The 19446-nt window shown below is 61.6% G+C and overlaps 1 protein-coding gene across 1 annotated transcript; it reads right to left on the bottom strand.

Moving 5' to 3' along the window:
* Positions 1-251: 251 nt before the first annotated feature.
* On the bottom strand, positions 252-18323 carry KCNJ4 (potassium inwardly rectifying channel subfamily J member 4). The gene is made up of 2 exons (XM_004589504.2): positions 17897-18323; positions 252-1969 (listed from the first exon to the last, which is right to left on the bottom strand). Exon 2 carries the CDS (start codon positions 1928-1930, stop codon positions 569-571), a length of 1362 nt encoding a protein of 453 aa, XP_004589561.2. The 5' UTR covers positions 1931-1969; positions 17897-18323; the 3' UTR covers positions 252-568.
* Positions 18324-19446: the final 1123 nt, after the last annotated feature.

Below are 19446 nucleotides of genomic sequence, written 5' to 3'. Positions count from 1 at the left end.
GCAGAGCAGGGCAGACAGGGGCAGGGCGTACAGAGCGGGATACATCTCCTTGTCCTGCAGGTGGAAATGGCAGAAGGTGGAGTGGCGTCCCAGTGTCTCTCCATTTATAGATATTTACAAAAGGTCATGAGTGACAGGCCACGGGCATGCAAAGAAAGGCACCCCCCGCCCTCCCCCCACCAAAGCCCCTGTCCCCTCCCCCCAGGACCCCATGATGCCCACCTCCCCCACCCCCAGCAGTCCAGCCGCCGTCGCCAAGGTCCTGAGAGGGTGGGTGGGGGGACATGTCCTTGAAGGGCCTGGGGAGGGGGTGGTGCCCAGAGCTGGCTGCAGGTAGGTAAGTGTAGGGAAGCCCAGGCTGACAGGCCCCCACGATGTCCTGGGCCCTGCCGGAGCCTGGGCCCTGGGAGTGGCCTTCTTGGAAGCCCCTGGCCCTCCTCCAGAAGGTCCATGGAGCCAGCCAGACTGTGCTGTGCCCTGAGTGTGGGAAGCGGTGTGTGTCCTGGCAGCCCAGCGCCCAGCAGTGGCTGGCGTGAGAGTCGGGGGTGGCGCTGGCCCAGGAGTGAAGTCAGATGGCAGATTCCCTGCGGTAGGAAATGTTGTCCAGTGGGAGCGTGGCCTGCATGCGCTCCAGATCCAGGTGGCTCCCAAACTCCAGCATGCGGATGATGCCTGCCTCCTCCTTGGAGCCCGCCTCCAGGCCCAGGCCGGCAGCCACCGCTGCCGCGGCCGCCGCTTCCTCCTCCAGCTCCTCTTCCTCCTGGCTCATAAGGGCCAGCTCATTCTCATAGCAGAAGGCACTGGGCGGCGGCGGTGGCGCGGGCAGCACGGTGATCTTGCTCTCCCGTAGCTCCCTGGCCGAGCAGCAGGGCGTGCCGGCCACCTCGTAGGTCTTGTGGAAGCGGGAGTAGTCCACTTTATAGTGGCTCTTCTCCTCAAAGACCACTGGTTCGAAGCGGTGGCCCCACAGGATCTCACTGGCCAGGTAGGAGCTGCGGGCCTGGGTGGTCATGGCCGTGGCCTCTACCATGCCCTCCAGTATGACCACGATCTCGAAGTCCTCCGACTCCAGCTCCTCCTTGCCCATGCCGTACAGCGGGCTGTCCTCATCAATCTCGTGCACGATGATAATGGGGGACACCAGAAAGATCCGATCCAGGCCGATGTCGTAGCCCACGTTGAGGTCCCGCTGGTCCAGCGGCAGGTACTCGCCCTCCTGCGTCATGTAGGGTTTGATGAGCTGCGCGCGCACGTGCGCCTCCACGATGTGGCTCTTGCGCAGGTTGCCCACGCGCCACATGAGGCAGAGCTTGCCGTCGCGCACCGAGATGACCGCGTGGTGGCTGAACAGCAGCGTCTGCGCCCGCTTCTTGGGCCGCGCCATCTTGGCCATGATGGTGCCAATCATGAACGAGTCGATGACGCAGCCCACGATGGACTGGACCACTACGGCGATGACCGCCAGCGGGCACTCCTCCGTCACGCACCGGAAGCCGTAGCCGATGGTCGTCTGCGTCTCCACCGAGAACAGGAACGCGCCCAGGAAGCCGTTGACGTGCATGATACAGGGCTTGGGGGCGGCCGGCGCTGCCCCGCCACCTGCGCCCGCAGGGTTCCCCGCTGCGGCCGCCGCCGCCGCTGCCGCAGCGGCTGCTGGCGGGCTGGCCTCCAGGTCCCCGTGGAAGAAGGCGATGCACCAGAAGAGGAGCCCGAAGAAGAGCCAGGAGACGAGGAAGGCCGCGGAGAAGATCATGAGCATGTAGCGCCAGCGCGTGTCCACGCACGTGGTGAAGATGTCCGCCATGTAACGCTGCGACTTGTTGCTCAGGTTGGCGAAGTACACGTTGCATTGGCCGTTCTTCTTGACGAAGCGGTTGCGGCGTTTCCGCCGGGGCACGTGGGCCTGCCCGTTGCGGCTGTGCCCGTGCATGTCCTGACGCCGGCGGGGTCACCTGGGGAGACGCAGGGCCTGTGAGGGGGAGAAGCCGGGCAGGTAAGACGCTGGTGGCAGGGAGAGGGAGGGAGGGGCAGGTGGCATGCGGTAGTGTGGCAAGTGGCTCCTAGCCCACACAGGGCTTGAGCCAGCGCCCTGCGCCAAGCCACCCAACTCTAAGATTGGGGTGCCTCTGCCCCACAGGAAAGATAAGACCACCAGGATACAGTTCCTGGTCCCAGTCCTGGAAAGATGCCCTCCAGCAGGCCCAGGTGCTTCCCTGGCAGTGGCCATCCCTTGGCTCTGCCCCAAGTGCGGGGGGTCCTGGAGGCGCTGGCCCCACAGCCTCCCTGACCCACCTCCTTAGCTGCTGCTGGAGCCGTTGACATCTGTGCACCTTCCCCCCACCCCAAGATTTGTTCATTTTTATTTGAAAGGCAGATTTACAGAGGACAGAGAAACTTCCATCCACTGGTTTACTCCCCAAATGGCTGCAGCAGCCGGAGCTGAGCTGATCCAAAGCCAGGAGCCAGGAGCTTCTTCCAGGTCTCCCATGTGGGCACAAGAGCTCAGAGTTGAGCCATCCTCAGCTGCTTTCCCAGGCCATAAGCAGGGAGCTGGACCTGAAGTGGAGAAGCCAAGACATGAGCTAGCACTCATATTGGATGTTATCTTTGCACGGTGGAGGATTCGCCTGTGGAGCCACCGTGGTGGACTCCTGTGCCATTAACAGTGAATTAAGTGAAGAACTTCAGTGGCAGGCAGCTGCCTCAGTTCCTAGCTCCGACTTCCTGCTCACCCTGGGGGGCAGTGATGGTGGCTCAAGTCAGTGGGTTCATGAGGTTCATACCATGTCCACTTCCCACTCCCCCCAAGGATTGAACTGCTGGTTCCTGGCTTGAGCCGAGCCCAAACCCAGCCGCTGTGGGAATTTGGGAAGTAAACCAATGGGTATGGGGGGCACCCACTAAGTCTCCTATCCCCATTTGCACTGTCCCATTGTCAGGGCTCAGGGGCCCTATGGGCGGGCTACAGGCTACCCTCCGGGACAGGGAAGACACAGACCATCCCCATCGCTGCAGAAAGTTCTGGAACGTGCAGGAACCTGCCACACCACATCAATCTAGGCTCTTCCTTCCTTGAGCACGCAACTTGGAGCAGTGGACAGGAGGCTGAGGCCGACATACACCAGCCTAGCCACGGCACCAGGGACATCTCAGCTCCCCTCTCAGAGCCTCTACCTCTCCACCTGTAAAATGAGCATGAAAAGGCCCCAACGTCACAGCACCTGAGGAGGTAGCGGGTACCAGTTCAAAGTCCCTTGTACTGTTGCCTGCACTCCTGCGTCCCACGTTCCAGTAGCCCGTGAGAGGCAGGGCTCACCTGTCAGCATTCCTGTCTGCAGTCGTGGTGGTGGAAAAGACCCCTATCCCACCATGGGGGAGAGACAGCTGGGGTTGTAGAGAGCCAGGGCTGCTGGGGCTGCTGGGGCCTCGGGTGGCTGGCAGGGCCAGGGTCTGGAAGCCCAAGCCTGTTTTGGCCCAGAATCCCATAAGGCCGGGCGTTTCCTATTTTCTGCTCTATTCTTCTGGGTGATCTAATTGTGCATCTGTGGCAATGTTTATACACTCCCTGGCTCAGGACACTTGGTTGCTGTGGCAACCGGAGCGCGCCAACGCTATAATTTAGAGATCAGCAGTTTCGGAGCCTGTCTCCCCACCGCCCCTCGCCAGGGGAGAGAAACTCCCTCTCTTGGCCCAGAGAGAGAACCTTGCCCCCACCCCTTCCCCGCGACCCCTGATTCTCTCCCTCTCCCACCCCAACTGCCCCACAAACACACAGGTGCTCCCCACGCCTCACAGTCCTGGCTCAAGGTCCCAGTCTGCTGTATGACTTGGGCAAGTTATGAATGTGAAACTGAAACTCAGTTGGTTCATCTGGGAAATGGCACTGCTGAGCCTCACTATTCCAAAGACCAACAGGCAATGAGGACCTGAGCCAGAAGGGGATCCCGTTAGTCCCATATGCTTCCCCCTGGAGGGGAGGGTGCCTCTGTCTGCAGGACAGAGGCCAAATGGACACAGCAGGTGGGTGTGCTGCGGGCCTGGCTGCCCTGCCTTCCTGTGCCTGAGCTATCCAGAGCCCTCCCAAGGCTGAGCTCAGGCCAGGGTGTCAGGCCCCTCCTCACTGGTGCCCATGCTTGGGCCCTGGGGACAGCGGCCTCCCCCGAGCTACTGAGGTGCCCTGGCACCCAGAGGGCCCTCCTCCACAGTCAGTAGCTCACATGTGTCAAAGCCCTGGCCACCACGGACCCTTTAGCCAGGAGCAGTGCTCATCTGTCCACGCGAGGGACAAGCATCAGCTGGGTCCTAAGTGCTCCCCAGAACAGGTGCCGGAAAGGGTGAGCATGGCCCAAGAGGGATAAGACACAGCGACAAGTCAGCGGCCCCATCCCCAGCACACTTGGGGGTGCTTCCAAAAGCTCCTGGGAAAGCAGTTAAAAGTGGAAATTTCTTCTGGTGCCAAGATGCTGCCAACTAACTCCAGGCACAGTTTGCTTACAGCAGAACTCTGGGGAGATTCCTGAGAGAGGTGGCAGCAAGAGGGAGCAAGTGCCCGCCTGCTCAGGCACCTGTAGGTGGGACTCTGCCTCCAGGAGAGGGCTCTTCTGGCAAGGGGGTGGGGGGAGGCCGCCCCACCTCCTCACACCAAGTATCCCATGACAAGACCATGAATGAGTCCTGTCCCTTCCTGTCTCAGGTCCCCCTCCAGAGGACAGCACCAGTATCCACCCAGGCTTATATGTAGAGCTCCATGTAAAGAGTCAGAACCAGGGTCCAGTGTCGTGGCACAGCACGTAAAACCACCATGTGCAACATCGGCATTCCACATGTGTGCCGGTTTGAGTCCCAACTTCTCCACTTCCAATTCAGCTGCTTGTTAATGCGCCTAGGGAAAGCTGCAGGTGATGGTTTAAGTGCTTGTTCGCCTGCACCGGCATGAGATACCTGGAAATCTCCTGGCTCCCGGCTTTGGCAATTGTTGCCATCTGGGGAGTAAGCCAGGAGATGGAAGATTTTTTTTTCTCTCCTTCCTTCTCTCTCTCTCTCTAACTCAAACAGAGAAATCTTTTTAAACATTTTTAAATAGCAAGCTGGGAGACCTCGTGGAATGTGGCACCAGGTTCCCCCAGCAAGCAGGCGGTTGGCCCAGGGCAGCCTCTAAACACTTTCATTACTTTTTACTTTACTGCTTTACGAACACACGTAGTCTGGAAGTTCTTAGAAGCCTCTTCCCTGGACAGCTGAGGCTGAGAAGTGGGCTGCAACCCACAGGGCCAGAAAGGTGACCACTAGCACCGAGATCCTGCCTGAGCAATTAGGGAGGGTCCTGCCCGCCAGGGGTCCCCAGTTAGCAGGGGGATGCCCCCAGCTCTTGTTGTCTTCTGACCTACCTCCCACCCTGTGGTCCCATGCCTCCTCCTTGCCCACGATGGCCTTGGCAAAGCAGAAGCCAATCAATACACTGGCCGCAGCCCAGATGAGTCTCAGTGAGCTGGGCATACCTCCTGCTACTCCAGCAGGTGCACCCACCCTGGGTGCTGCAAGTGGCAAGCAGCAGTTCCAGCAGCCCACTGCAGTGGTGCGGGTGAATAGCATACAGGCCCACACCCAGGGGGCCTTGGCCAGCACCTGCCTGCCTGCCTGTTGGCTCTCCTGTCTGTCACCGCAAGTGGCCACAAACCTTAGGGCGAGGTCACTGGGACAGAGGAGGTGGCACGACTTGCTGGGGTCACACAGCGGAAGCAGCCGCCATCTCTGAGCAAGGCTTAATGCAGCAAATGCAGCCCCTGGGAGGACCAGCTCCAGGCTGGGCGGTCCCTGGGCGGTCTGTCTCCTGAGAGCAGCCCCACACGCCTCTGTTGACTTAACAAGTACTCATTAAGCACCCACCGTGGCAGAAAGCTAGCTGCCTGGTTGTCTTCCCAGCTGAGGAGCTGCAGGCTGTGGAGTCGGGGGCGGGTGGGCAAGCCGGGTCTGACCAGCTCCCGATGCTCCTCCCTCAGCCCCAGGCTCCCGCCACCTGCCCACCTGCCCACCTGCCCACCTGCCCCCTGGCACCTGGCACCCTGGCTGCACTCAGGCCTCTGGAGGCTTCCATAGAGGAGAGGAGATAAAGGTACATGTTTGGGGCAGCAAGAGGGGTCCCCCTTCTTGGCTCTGGCACCCCATAGCACATCATCTGTGGCCTGCCATCTCCCCAGCTAGAACACGGACTTGACAGTGACGGCGCCTACTTCATCAGGCATCCACCGAGACCCACGGGGTGGCCACTGTACAGTTCATGGGCAGGTTCAGCGCTGCCCATGATCTCGTCCCAGGCGTGTGCTGGCGGGGGAGAGGGGACCAAAGGCAGCAACCCTTGTCCCTCCTCCCACCACCCCTGGTGGCACAGATGCCCCCACCCCAGCTCGAGCCCTCCCTGCCTGGCCCCAGTGTGGAGGGTAATCTGCACACACACACACACACACACACACACACACACACACATACACACAGGCTTTTGCACGGAGCTGCACCGCACACAGTCAAAGGGAGCCAGGGATGATCCCAGCCACAGGGGAGCGGACAGGATGTCCCTGCCTACCCACAACCCCCTTCAGGACTCTGTCCTGCTCCACAGACCCTGGGAGGTCTGGTCCCTCCTCTTCATGAGTCTTGATGACCCATACCTGGGGCTGGCACTGTGACACAGCAGGGCACTGTCTGTGATGCCAGGATCCCATGTAGGTGCCAGTTCAAGTCCCGGCTGTTCCCTGCTATTGCACATGGGAAAGCAGTAAAGGATGGCCCAAGTGCATAGGCCCCTGCACCCACGTGGGAGGCGGGGATGGAGTTCTAGGATCCTGGCCATGTGGGGAATGAACCAGCAGATGGAAGAGCTCTGTCTCCACTCTCTACCTGTGTAACCTGCAGCACATTACTCAGCCTCTCAGATCCCCACATGCCTCATCGCTCAGCAAAGCCAACAATGGCTTCTCTTCCTTCACAAAACTGCAAGGAGAGTGGCAGCAGGGAGGTGAGGAGAGCTCGTGCGTGTTCCACACCAGCACGGAGGAGGTGATCCGCAGGTCCCTGACCCGCAGCATGTGGTCTGACCCAGCAGGCCCTGCACCTGTTAGTCGGAACAGTGGTCTCTGAGCACGGAGCTGGGGCAGAGTCGGCGTGGTCCCACCCAGCTCAAGCAGGCTCCTCCGCCCCTCCATTTGCAACAGAAACACAGGAGGGTGTCTTGAAAAACTCCATGGCAAATGTCGACTAAGAAACCACACTGTGTGGACCTGAGCATCTACCTCTGAGCCCTTTTCCAAGGTACTTTCTTCGGGACCCTCAAGCTGCACTGTGCACCTGACCTCTCCTGCTCCCTGCCCCCAGCCAGCCTGGTGACATCGCAGAGCCCCCAGTGGACCTGTGGGCAGTGAGTGGGTAGCGGCTACCATGCTGAGTGAGTGCTTTGAAACGGATCGATGCCTGTTGTCCTCAAAGTGACCTCACCGGCAGTTCCTGTTCTCCTTGCCATGTTAGAGAGAAGAAAAGACACAAAGCCCAGAGACATGCAGTAGGGCGCACAAGGTCACACAGCTGGACCCCAGCTGCTGGCACCGGAGCGCACCCAACAGAAACACCTGCTCCTGCCGTGGAGAAATGCCAAGGAGTCAGTCCTGGTGAGGAGGGAGGCACTGCAGCCAGGCCTGGACATGCAGGTGAGCTGGGCTCCGGGTGGGCAGTAGGTGGCCAAATGGCAGGAGCCCTTGGCTCGGGCATGGGCAGCCACCTGCCCTGACCCTCAGACGCTGCCTGGCCCCTGGCCTCCCTGGAAAGTGCCCCACCCCCTGACAAAGGGGCACCCCGATTCCTGAAGGCCAAGAGCTGCCTCAGCCCCATCTGGGGCTCTGCAGCCCACACTCCATGCCGGGTGCTGGCTCAGATACAGCTGCAGTCAGGGCACAGTACGCCCTTGGCCAGGCAGAGGGCAGTGAAGAACTGTCCAGAGGTTGGGCGTGGAGTGGTGGTGGGGCAGATGTGTGACCTGATGGGGGGTCCCCAAGGGCCTCTTTAAGAAAATGACATTCGGGCCCGGCGCGTGGCCTAGCGGCTAAAGTCCTCACCTTGAACGCCCTGGGATCCCATATGGGTGCCGGTTCTAATCCCGGCAGCTCCACTTCCCATCCAGCTCCCTGCTTGTGGCCTGGGAAAGCAGTTGAGGACGGCCCAAAGCTTTGGGACCATGCACCCGCGTGGGAGACCTGGAGGAGGTTCCTGGTTCCCGGCTTCGGATCTGAGCAGCACTGGCCGTCGCGGCTCACTTGGGGAGTGAATCATTGGACAGAAGATCTTCCTGTCTCTCCTCCTCTCTGTATATCCGGCTTTCCAATAAAAATGAATAAATCTTTTTTTTAAAAGAAAATGACATTCAAGCTGAGACCTCACGAGTCAGCGGGAGCTGATGTGAGCAAGGGTGGACAGAACATTCCAGGAAGTCTGGTGTTGTCAAGCATCCACAGTGAGGCCTGGACAGGGCAGTGATGGCACCAGAGGGCGAGCCGGCCGGTGGGAATGCTGGAGTGGCAGGGGGCTGGGCTGGGGGAATGTGGGGTGCAGGGGGCAGACTGTGTGCTTTGGCCTGGTTGGATCACTTGCATTGTTTTATTAGTTTTAAGACATTTTAAATAAGAATCAGCAATAATGCATACTCATGGTATGTCTGCCACTGGGTTTTAAGTAAAACAAAGAAAGGCAAGGACACCCTCCAGACAAGCCCTGGGGTCCTATGGGCACGGGCTGTGGCACGGGAAGCCACAGCCAGGGTGACGGTGAAAGACCAAGAAGGGACCAGGTTCTAGCAGAAAGAGTTTCGAGGGTAGTGGCCTTGACATCCAGATGGGGCTGGCCCTGGATGCGGGAACATCCCCACCCCTCTACCCCACTGTGGGAGAACCATGGGCAGAGGCAGGGGCAGCCTGGGCCCGGGGGGACCGTGGGGCTGGGTCAAGCAGCTGGGTGAGGATCCCAGAGCAGCCCGTAGCCCCCAGAGGCCGCAGACAGATGGACAAGAGGCAGCTGGGGCCTCCCCCAGAGACAAAAGAAAAGGGTGATTAGAGACTGACCCCCACTGGCTCCCTGGACAGTACTTGCCCTACTCCACAGCCAATAGGGGGAAGGTGGGGGTCAGGTGATGCCTACTTCCTTGTCCCGGGCTGTCAGGGATAGGCAGAGGCCAGAGTGGGCAGCGAGGAGGAGAGGGGGCTGCAACATATGGGGTAGAAAGCGGCCCCGTTTAATGCGGTGGCTCTGCAGTCGGCGGTGGGCACACCTGCCAGGCAGGGAAGCCAGGGGGAACCCTGTTAGGACCACGTGAGGTGTCTTTTTAGGCACCGTAGCTGCAGCTTGCGTGAAAGGGAGAGCAAAGAAATGGGCAGACGTCCACCTGCTGGCCTCTGCGCCTCAGAGAGGGCCAGGACACAGGGGGTCCTGGCTACCTCCAGGGAGGGGGTGGGGTGGGATGCAGAATTCTCCCTATACCCGTTTTCAGAGCCACTCTTGGCCTATGGGCAAGAGTCCAGTGAACGCGTGTGAATTTTCCAGGGGTCACAGCATTGGCCCCGTCCTCGGGAGGCACAATGACCCCCACAAGCTCCGGGGACTGTGTGACTTTGAGGAAATGCCTTCATCTCTCTGAACCCCACGCATCAAGTGGAGAAAATCACACACACCGCATAAGCTACCCCAATCCACCAGGGAGACCGGGTCTACAAACCGTGGATGGCTTTCCACTAGCCTCCGTGCACCCCGCCGCTGCTAGGGCTCCCCTCTGTCCTGCCTGCCCCGTCCTCTGACAGACCACAGGCTGGTCTCCTTCTCGTCCTCCTAGAACCGACCACAGCCTCAGGCCCCCCACCAGCCAGCCAGCCAGTACCTTCCATACACACTTACCCTGCAGCTTCCAGGCCCGGCCATCTCATCGACCTCACTTCTCTCCTCCGCAGTCCTGTCTGATCTCATCCAGTCCTGCGGCTTAAAATACCGCTGCCCGGATCTCCCTCCCAAGCCAGCCCGCGGCAGGCGGCCTCCTGCCCCAGCTCTGAGCACCTGTGGATGTCTGTCCGAGGTAGAGTCACACCCCCAGCCTCACCTGCACTGCTCCCCCACTCCACCAAACCCAGTCTGTGACCTTGACCGGAGGCGCCAGCCCCACAGCCCTGTCCACGTCCAGGCCCAGTCATCACGATTGAGCCTCTACACTGGCCGGCTGGGCACTGTGCGCCTGCGCACCTCACTGCCCACCCAGACAACTGGGTGCCTCCTTGCCTCCCTACAGGCCAGCCCCACCAAGCTGGGTGACACCCTGCTCTCATCCGTTTCCACGCCCTGGCTGAAGGGGCTTTTCTGCCTGTCCCTGACTCCTACCCCTAGGCATTTGCGCTGCTGGTTCCTTCCTGGTTGAGATTCTCATTCCTTAGCCTCTGCCGCTCCGGCCTCCTACCCTTCGGGTCTCGAGGCCAAAGCTGCTTGCTCCAGGAGGTACCCTGGTGGCTTTCCGTCCAGTCTCCTGGTCTCCCTTTTGACCTTAATCCATCCACATCCGTCCCACTCGCCATGTCCTCCCAGCATTGCAGGGCTCGTAGTAGACACTTCATTAACAGTGCACACACACAGTCACGCGCATCCATCACGGTTCCTGGGCAGGACCTGCGCCCAGCGGTGTGACAGAGCGTGACCAAGGAGACACTATTTTTGATACCGTAGTCAGGGAGCACCTCTCAGCGGAGGTGGCCTCCAACAGAAGCAGATGGGGACCCGTCTGTGCATGGGGCACAGCACACAAGCCAAGAGGTGCCGGAGGGCGCAGGGGAGGGAGCTCCAGAGATGAGGTAGAGAACAGTCACACCCGGGGACACACCAATGAGAGCCTGCCAAGTATGCGCAAGGCACCCCCACCTTGCCCGTTTCTGCTGCCTGGCCTGAGGCTCCCAAACACAACCAAGTCCCTCATTCATTCATTCACTCACTCACTCATTCTTCATCCTAAACGTATCCCAAGCTGGAATAAGCAGCAGCCACATCTGATGGAGCACAGCGCCTGGTCACGGAGGGCTCTCTGAGCGACCGCCCCGTGAACTGCCACTGGCTCAGCACCTGCTACATGCTGGGGGAAGTGGCACGAATGAGACCAGCCCACTCCCCTGAGCTCTGGGTGGGAACGTGCAGACAGGAGCCCAGGGGTCTGCCCTGCTTAAGGCTCCCTAGGGAACACGGGAGGGGCCGGCACACGGGGGGGGGGCACTTACCTGGAGGGCTTGGGGTCTGGAGCTGGGTGGGCTGCTGAGCTCAGAGAGGAAGCTGCACATTTGCAGGGAGCCAGCGTACACCTGCATCTCTCAGGAGGTGACAGCTCCGAGAGTTTTTGACCAAGCCCCAAGGAAAGGCAGATGCAGTGTTCCTGGTCCCTGCCCAATGTCACACAGCCTCATTCACTCTCACCTCATGCTGTGTCCTGACTTGATTTTCAAAGTCAAGTTGACTCTCAAAGCACTGACTGGAGGGCAGGACTGGGGGGGACAGGCTTGTCCTGAAGCTACGACGGCCAGGCTTGGCCCAGCTCTGCTGGGTAGTGTTGCTGGAGGCCAGCGGGGAGTGCTGGGAGTGGTGAATTAGATCCCTTATGTGGCCCCCACGCTACAGCCCAGGCAATGGAGGCTCTGTGTCCAGGGCTTTCCATTGGCCCCGTGTGAGACCACACACCTCCCACGACAGGGAGCTTACCCCCGCTCAGGCAGCCAGCATGCCTGGTGAGGAGGGCGCTGGGCCATACAGCCAATGATGCATGCTGGCAGCTGGCTCCCCCTCCCATGCCGGCTGTCCCTGCTCCTTTCTTGTCCTCTCGCCTCAAGGATGCAGGGCAGCCCTGACATGCAGTCATGGACCTCTCTCTGCCTGCTCAATGCCAACCCTCTGAGACACACAGAGGAGCAGCTCTGGAGAGCCAGGGAAACCCAGGCAATGCAGCCGCGTGGCCAGACCCTGACCCAGCAGGCCTAGGGGACTCAGGGAGTGAGGGCTCAGATCGGGTGCCAGGCTGGGCAAGATAGCAAGCTTGACCCTGGAGTTGTCTGGAAGTGTTGTGTCTGAGCGTCAAGGCTCATGAGTGTGGGGCCAGAGGACCCAGGGGCAAGGACGTGGCTGGGCCCATGCCACATTCACAGACTGCCGCCCTACACGCTCACATGCAGATACAGGAACACAAACCCAGGCACACAGGCTGGGCACGAAGGTGGCAGAGGTGGCAGAGCCCTCCGAGGCTGCATAGTCGCTCAGAGAGTAGAGCTGCGCTCGAAGCCAGACTTTCCACTTCCCATCCCACAGGCCACTCCTCTGGCCATGTGCCTGCCAGCTCTGCCGAGTGGGCCGCCCTGATGCTGACCTCTACCCACCCTGTCCTTGGCCCAGGGAGAAGAACAAGGAGCCTGCAGGGGCGGGAGTGGCAGGACAAACCCCTCGCCTGGCCCCACTCTCGTCCCTGCAGTCAACAGAGATCAGCTCCCAATGGCATATGCGTCTCCCCTCCTCTCTGGCCTAGCTGAGTTCTCCCCTTGCACCCCTGTGGCCTGGGTGCTGGGTTTGGGCAACACACAGGAGGAAAACGCCACAGGAAGCCTCTGATTCACAGAGGGGCCGAGAGCTCCCGCGTGGACGGTGACCTGGTCAAGGTCACGTGGGATCAGGGAGTGACTGAGGGCCCCCTACCCTCTCTGCAACCTGGGCCCTCCCCCAGCAGCGGGAGCTCCTCCAAGCCCCAAAGCCATGGTGGTGCCCTGGGGAGAAAAGAGGGTGCCCACACCCTGCGAGCCTGCTGGGAGGCAGCACTCTGCCTCCATCACAGGGGGTCTTGGGCAATCCCCTGTGGCTTCAGGCTCAACTTCTCCACAATTTCCAGAAGAAGAACTGCAAAAGGCAGGTGCAGAGCGGACTGCGGGCCACTGGGAAACAGCCAGGGGGAGCTGGGCTTTCTCCTCTGTCCCAGTCCCATCCCCTCCCCTGCCCCGACAGCGGCCCACCTGGGTAGGCCTTCACCAAAGCTCCCAGGGGACAGGTCACCATGACAATGCCACCTTCTCCCTGCTCAGCTCCTGCTGTGGTTGGGACACCAAGGACCCGCCATAGCCTCCTTGTTGGGCTACCCACCCACCTCCTGCCCACGGAGGCCACAAGAGCCACCTGTTGGAACCAGAGCTGGGCACGGCCTGGCCTTGGAGTGAGGCAGCAGATGAACTGCCACAGGGAGCTGCCCAGGATGGCTGGAACTGGATACAAAGTTGGAAAAGGGGTATCCGGCCATGGGCAACTCTTGCTTCCCAGGGAGCCTCTGTTGTCTCATCTGGACAGTGGGCACGATGCCCTTGCAGGTGGCTGCAAGGACTCAACATGACTAGAGGCCCCGAGGCAGGCACGGGGTCCCTCGCAGCACCCCCACCAACGGGACACGCGTCTATGTGCGTGTGCACATGTGTGCACCTATGCCTTGTATCAGGAAGAGGCTGCAGATGCATGGGAGGGGGTGGCAGCCAAACCCCAGCCCTCCATCACCAGTGTTCCTCGGTGGGTCCTGAAACGGCACCTGGCAATACCCACCTATTTATACAGAATATCCGACACTTTCTAAACCTCAATTTCCTCTTCTATAAATGTTGAGAACGACCCATGCCCCCCACCACCCCAAGGCTTCCAGGTCAATGCAGAGGACAGGTGACAGCTGATCAAGGTGCCCTAGCAGTGGCCAGGAGGGCAGTGGCTTGGGGCTGGAGTCCTGAGCCCCCCGCCCCCATACTGCACCCCACCCATCAGCCCGTGAGCACAGTGCGCGCCTCCTGCAGGAGCGCGCGTGTGTGACTCAGGGTCTATTCATAGCCCAGCTCCGCCAGCTGCAGCGTCACAAGCAGAGGGGCCTTAGCCCATATTATTATTTCAATTACCATCTGAATTAAAAGTTTGAGCAGTGAGCAGCCCACGTAGCCAGGGGAGAGGGAGCAGGAGAAAAATAAAGATGAACAAGAGAAGGGCTGAACCTAGATATGCCCTGCCTGCACCCCAAGCCCCCCACACCCCAGGAGGCCTGAAGGTTAAGCCAACCTGCTGCCCCAGGATTCCTGCCTGCAGCCTCGCCAGGGCCGGGGGAAGGGGCGTCCAGAAAGGGAGGAGGAGCGTCGCAGTGGCGACTACTCTGTGAAGAATCTTCCAGCCGCTCCTCAGTTCCACGGCCAGACGTTGCGCGATCCACGCTGGGAACCACCTTTAGGAGCACACCCCTGCCCTGGTCAGGCATGTCTAATGCTCAGTGTCCTCTGACCCCACTGGCCTGGGACAGGGCAAGGTCAGGATGAAGGGCTGACCCTGCTGGCTGCTCCACTTGCCCTTCCAGGCAGCCCTGCCGTCGCCTGCATCCTCTGGCCCACATCTGGTGCCACAATCACCCCCAAAGAGGCCTGTGGCCCAGCACTGCAGGGCACGGTGCCCTAGGCCAGCAGACAGGCAGTCGAGCTCAAGTTGGACTCTGGGCATCCTGATCTTTGGGCCTCAGTCTTCCCATCTGTAAAATGAGCCCTCCCTTTCCGCATGTCTGCAGAATGGAGCGCATGGGGTCAGGGGAGCAGAGGGTCTTAGAGGGGCTCTTGGGCCATTTTGGGTGGCAGTGGCTGTAGCTCTTTTCCCAGGGCGGTTCCCCAAGAATCAGGCGAGTCTGTGTTCAGCCCAGGCTCCTGGCCTTCACTCAGGGTCTCTGAGCTGCAGCCCCATGGGGCCATTAAATCTACATTAGGGGTGGGGTGGGGTGGGGGAGAGGGGGTCAGCTGCAAAGATTAAAGGCGATTTGCAAAGTCTGCAAAGGAGCAGGAGAGTGGAGGCCGCTGCCTCCCAGCCTTTCCTCCGGGGCCCTCAAAGCCCCCAAGGAGTTAGGGTGTCAGTCAGCCTCCCCCATGCAGTCACCACCTGACCTAGACTCCTCCAGTTCTGCCTGAATCATCCGGGGAACGGGCAGCTTCCCGCAACAGCCACGGCAGGTCCTGATTTTTCAGCACAGCGAATTTTCTAGAATGGACCACAATCGTGTGGCACCATGCAGCCTATCCTGCCTGGCACCGTCTGAGGCTGGCTTGATGTGAGCCTCAAAGGAGGCTGTCCGGCAGCAGAACCAGGTATGTCAGCCCGTCTAGTTGCTGCTGGCTGTTGAGCTCACAGCCTATCTGTCTGGATTCTGATCTTTCCCTTCCTCCTTGAGCCCAGCCTGCCAGGGGACTCCACCTGCCTGCCCGGCCATTCAGTCCCTCTTTCACATTTGGGCAGGTCACCATCCAGGTGTCCATCATGCCCATTTTTTTTAAAGTCCAGCATCTTATTGTCCAGATAAGTTCAACAGTTTCTTGGGGAGACCATCTCTGGTCTGAAGGTACATCATGCCCATGTTAACAGCAGACACGAAGGAAGCAAGTGTAGTTACTTGCTCAAGGTCACTCACAGCAGCTTCGCACCCAGGACTTCCTCTCTGGGGCCCCAATTCCAAGGGTTCCTTCAGCAGGGACCCCCTCTGGAAGGGCCAGGAACTCTCTGGATAGATTTGGATGCTGCCCCAGGTCACAGGACCAGGCGACACCCCTCCGGGGCTCCCTGCTTCCCAGGCCCTGCCTTGCCAAGGGAGCGGTGACAGTGGCCGGACCCCTCCAGCCCCAGTCCATGGTCTTTCTCCCAAACTGTGGTCCTTGTCCTGTGCCCAGGGAGGTCCGGCATCCCACCCCTGCCTCAAGCCCCTGACACCCACAAGCAAGGCAGGAAGAGGGGGTAGAAGACAGCAAAGAAAGTTGGGGCTGGTCACCGGCCTTGGGCCCTGTCCCTTGGCTTCCTGCTCCCCCGTGCAAGGGAGCAGTGGTGATGTAATGCCCTCGGCTTTCGTCTCGGTGCCAATCTCAGAAAAGACGACAGATTGCGTGAGCCAAATTTGGCATCCTGGGGGGAGAGGCACGAAAAGCGGAGCTGTGGAGGAGAGGAGCCTGGAAAGCAAAGAAGCCCCCTGCCCGTTGGCAGACCCCTCCTTCCTCACCCTCCCCGACCACATGGCCTCTTGGGGTCTCCCCTCCCGCCTGAGGCGAGGGGGAAACGAGCCAGGCTGCTCCCCGTCCCCTCCAGCCGCTGTTGTCCCCGCCCCCACCCCACCCCACGGCTCCCGTTTCCCACTGCCGCTAGTTTCCTGGTTACCATGCTGCTGGTTGTCAAGTCGCTTCCATGTCCTCGTGACTCAGTGGTCCCCGCAGAGGGGCCCCCTCCTCCTCACACCCCCTTGGCACGCACCCCCGCCTCCCTCAGAGCCACATTAAGCAGCAGCCGCCCCGCAAGCCCACACATTCCTGCCCCCTCCCTCCTAGTCCCAGCACAGAAATCTCGCAGCATCTCCACCTCTCCCCCACCCCCGGGGGGCGCCTGGCTCCTTGGGTTTCGTGCTCACGGCGGCTGGCAACGACAGCGAAGGACCTGCCAGGCTCCCGCCTTGTGCGCACTGCCTTCAGAAACCTGGCACAGGCTAGGTGCACTGCCCAGGGGCAGCCCAGTCACACCCCAGTCTCCCAAAGCCGAGGTCCAGAGAGGTCAGACCAACTGCCCAAGGGCACCCAGCAGTAACCCGAGGCCAGCGGAGGCCCTTCTGACCTTTTCAAGAGGGGAATCCAAGGGCCTATGGAGTCCAGCTCTCAAGCCACAGGTCCCCCCTCCAGTTCCTGGACACTCCTACTCCAGGGCGTTGTACCTTCAGCCTTCCCTGGACCATGAGCTGCTGGTTACTCCTTACTCTCATCTGCCCAGCTGCTGTGCAGCCCACGGAGCCCAGCCCCCACCCTTTCCCCTGCCAAGTCAGCAGTGGGGCATGGAGCAATGCCCCCATTCCACAGATGTGGACACTGAGTCTCCAGGGGAGGAAGCTGGTCTGGGTGCTTCTTTTCAGGTGCTGAGCTTACTTCCAGGAACCTGAATGGAGACTGTCCCTCTGCCCCCCTCTCCCATCTCCCAGAAGGTATGGGGAGCATCATGGAATGTTCCAGACTCAGCCATCCAGGCTCCAGTGGGGATGTGGATCAGTCCAGGCCAATAGGATTTGCTTAAGTTGCCTTGCACCACCCCATCTGCTCCATGCCAGGGCCACCATGCCTCTCAGGGGCCCCTGGAATTCTGCTGGAAGTCCTCCAGACTTTACAGCCCTGGAGGGCAGACTGGATATGGGGAGAATGGGACCTCTTATATATAAGGCTGGGCCACCCCGTTCAGTATCTCCCACCTTCCCTCCACCTGCTCTTGAACCCTCCTTAGTGAACCGAACTGAGCCCCAGCCTTACAGCCTCCACCTGCCAGCATGGGGGGGGGCGCTTTGCAGATTGGGGGAGTCTCCCTCACTCCTCTCTGGCCTTCATGGAGGAAGCTGTCCGCTTGTCTCCATCCTATCAACTCTAAGAGGACTCGCTGCCATAACTCCTGCCTGCCAGGCTGCCCTGGGTGGCCTGGCACGAAACAGGTAATCCAGTGTGCCAAGTGGGGGGAGGTGGGACGAGCCACCGCACCCCACCCCCTGGATCCAGTCACCTGCTCTGACAACGGCGGTGGGTAGAGGCAGGAAAAGGTCAGGGGCAGGTCAGGAGGTCAGGGTCTCTTGCACCCACCTTCCTGGCCGTGACCCAGACCCCGAGGCTCTGGATGGGCAAACCGAGGGCCAGCTAGCTCCAGGGAAGTCGGGACCGTGCCAAATGCGCGCCGGGACCCTGGGTGGGGAGAAGTTGAGGAGCCTCTCGGGGCCCAGAGCGAGACACACAGACACGTGCGCGGCAGGACAGACGGACGGACAGCGGCCGTGGAGGGCGCGTGGCCGGCTTACCGCGGGGCTGAAGGTCCGACGGCGTCCGGGCGGCGCTGAGCGGGCACTACATCCCACGGCGTCCGCGCGGGCAGCGGGAAGTCCCGGCGCCGCTTCCCGCGCCCTCGCCGGCTGCGGTCGCTCAGTGCGTGGGTCCCGGGGCTTCCGCGCCGTCCTTCGCCCAACTTTCAGTGCTGCCCTGCGCCGCCACCGCCGCGCCCTCGGCACAGCCGGGGCGTCAGCATCGTCGGGCCCGGGCGCGGGCTCCAAGCCGCGGGGCTCCGGGGGCGCCCGGCCCCCAGCGCTGCGCTGCCGTGCCTCGGCCGCCCCCGCTGAGCTGGCTCGGTCACAGGGTCCCGCACCTCGTGCGCGCGCTCCCCGCTGCGCCGCCGGCCCCTGGGGTCACCCTCGCGGCTCAGCCCGCGGGCTCGACCGTCCCCTGCCACTCCCGCTCCCTGCCCTCGGCCGGTGCCGCCTGCCTCCCGCGCTTTGGCCGCGAGGTGCGGGACTCCGGCTCCGGTGCGCCTTCGCCTCTCTCTCCCCCGCGCGTCTCCAGCGTCCCTCCCCTCCCCGCGCCCTGGCGCTCTTCGCCGCGTCCCCGGCTCGCCCGGAGCCCTAGCTCCCGGCCCGCGGCGAGCCGAGAACTCCCAACTCGCCGCCCGCCGCCCGCTTTGCGAGACTTTCGCCCCTCCTCACACGTGACCTGCGCCCCGCTGCGGAGGCCGCCGCGCCCCCGGCCCGGAGCCACTGGCGGAGCCCCGGGGCCCGGCCCTGGCGTGTCGGCATCCCCTACCCGAGCATCCAGTCCCCCTCCGCTCCGGCGGGGCCGGCCCGCGACGCCAGCCTGGGGCAGGGGGCTGGGGGGCTGCGTGGCCCACTCCTGCCCCCGATCCTGCGCGGGTTTTCCTCCTCGCCCCGGGAGCGATCCTCCCAGAGCCCGTTCCGAGAATCCGCCGCCAGGTTTTGCAGCCCCCCAGGGGCAGGTGGGGAGGGCTCCTCGGAGCGGGTGGGTGGGAGCGGGTCTGTCTGGGGTCCCGAAGCGCTAGGGCCCCTCGGCCTAACGCACCTCGTTCCCTCCGGTGGACCGGGCAGTGGAAGACCCTCCGCACCTCCTCTGGGAGACCAGGTGGCCCTCCTGGAGAGACCCTCACCATCACTTCTTGAGCGCCGCCCCATTTGCCGGACGGGAGACTGTGACAAGCACCGGGTCAGAGCCTGCCCAAGGTCGCCCGGAGGTGACCCATCGCTCATCCCGAGGACGGATCCCATTCGCTGCCTTAGTAAGGGAGGGTCCACACCCTGGTGCCCAGGGCCGGCCTGTATGAGATAGCCCCTCAGCCCCCAGCCCCTGGCCAGTCAGCCACCCTGGGGACCGGCCAGCTGCCCAGCTAGGGAAAAGGCTCTGTTGCCTTCTTGGGGACAGAGTAGGCAAACACCTTGGGAGTTAGACAACCCAGGGGCCTGCCAAGAGCTCCAGCTCAGAGAGGGAGAGACTGAGGCAGCCCAGAGCTGGCTGGAGAGTTCCCAGATGCCAAAACCCCATTTGGCCCCATTCTGGGGGCCACCCCCGC

The sequence above is a fragment of the Ochotona princeps genome, chromosome 15, assembly GCF_030435755.1.
Source record: "Ochotona princeps isolate mOchPri1 chromosome 15, mOchPri1.hap1, whole genome shotgun sequence".
Taxonomy (NCBI): domain Eukaryota; kingdom Metazoa; phylum Chordata; class Mammalia; order Lagomorpha; family Ochotonidae; genus Ochotona; species Ochotona princeps.
Note: the sequence above shows the minus strand (reverse complement) of the source record. Positions and strands in the feature narration are given on the sequence as shown.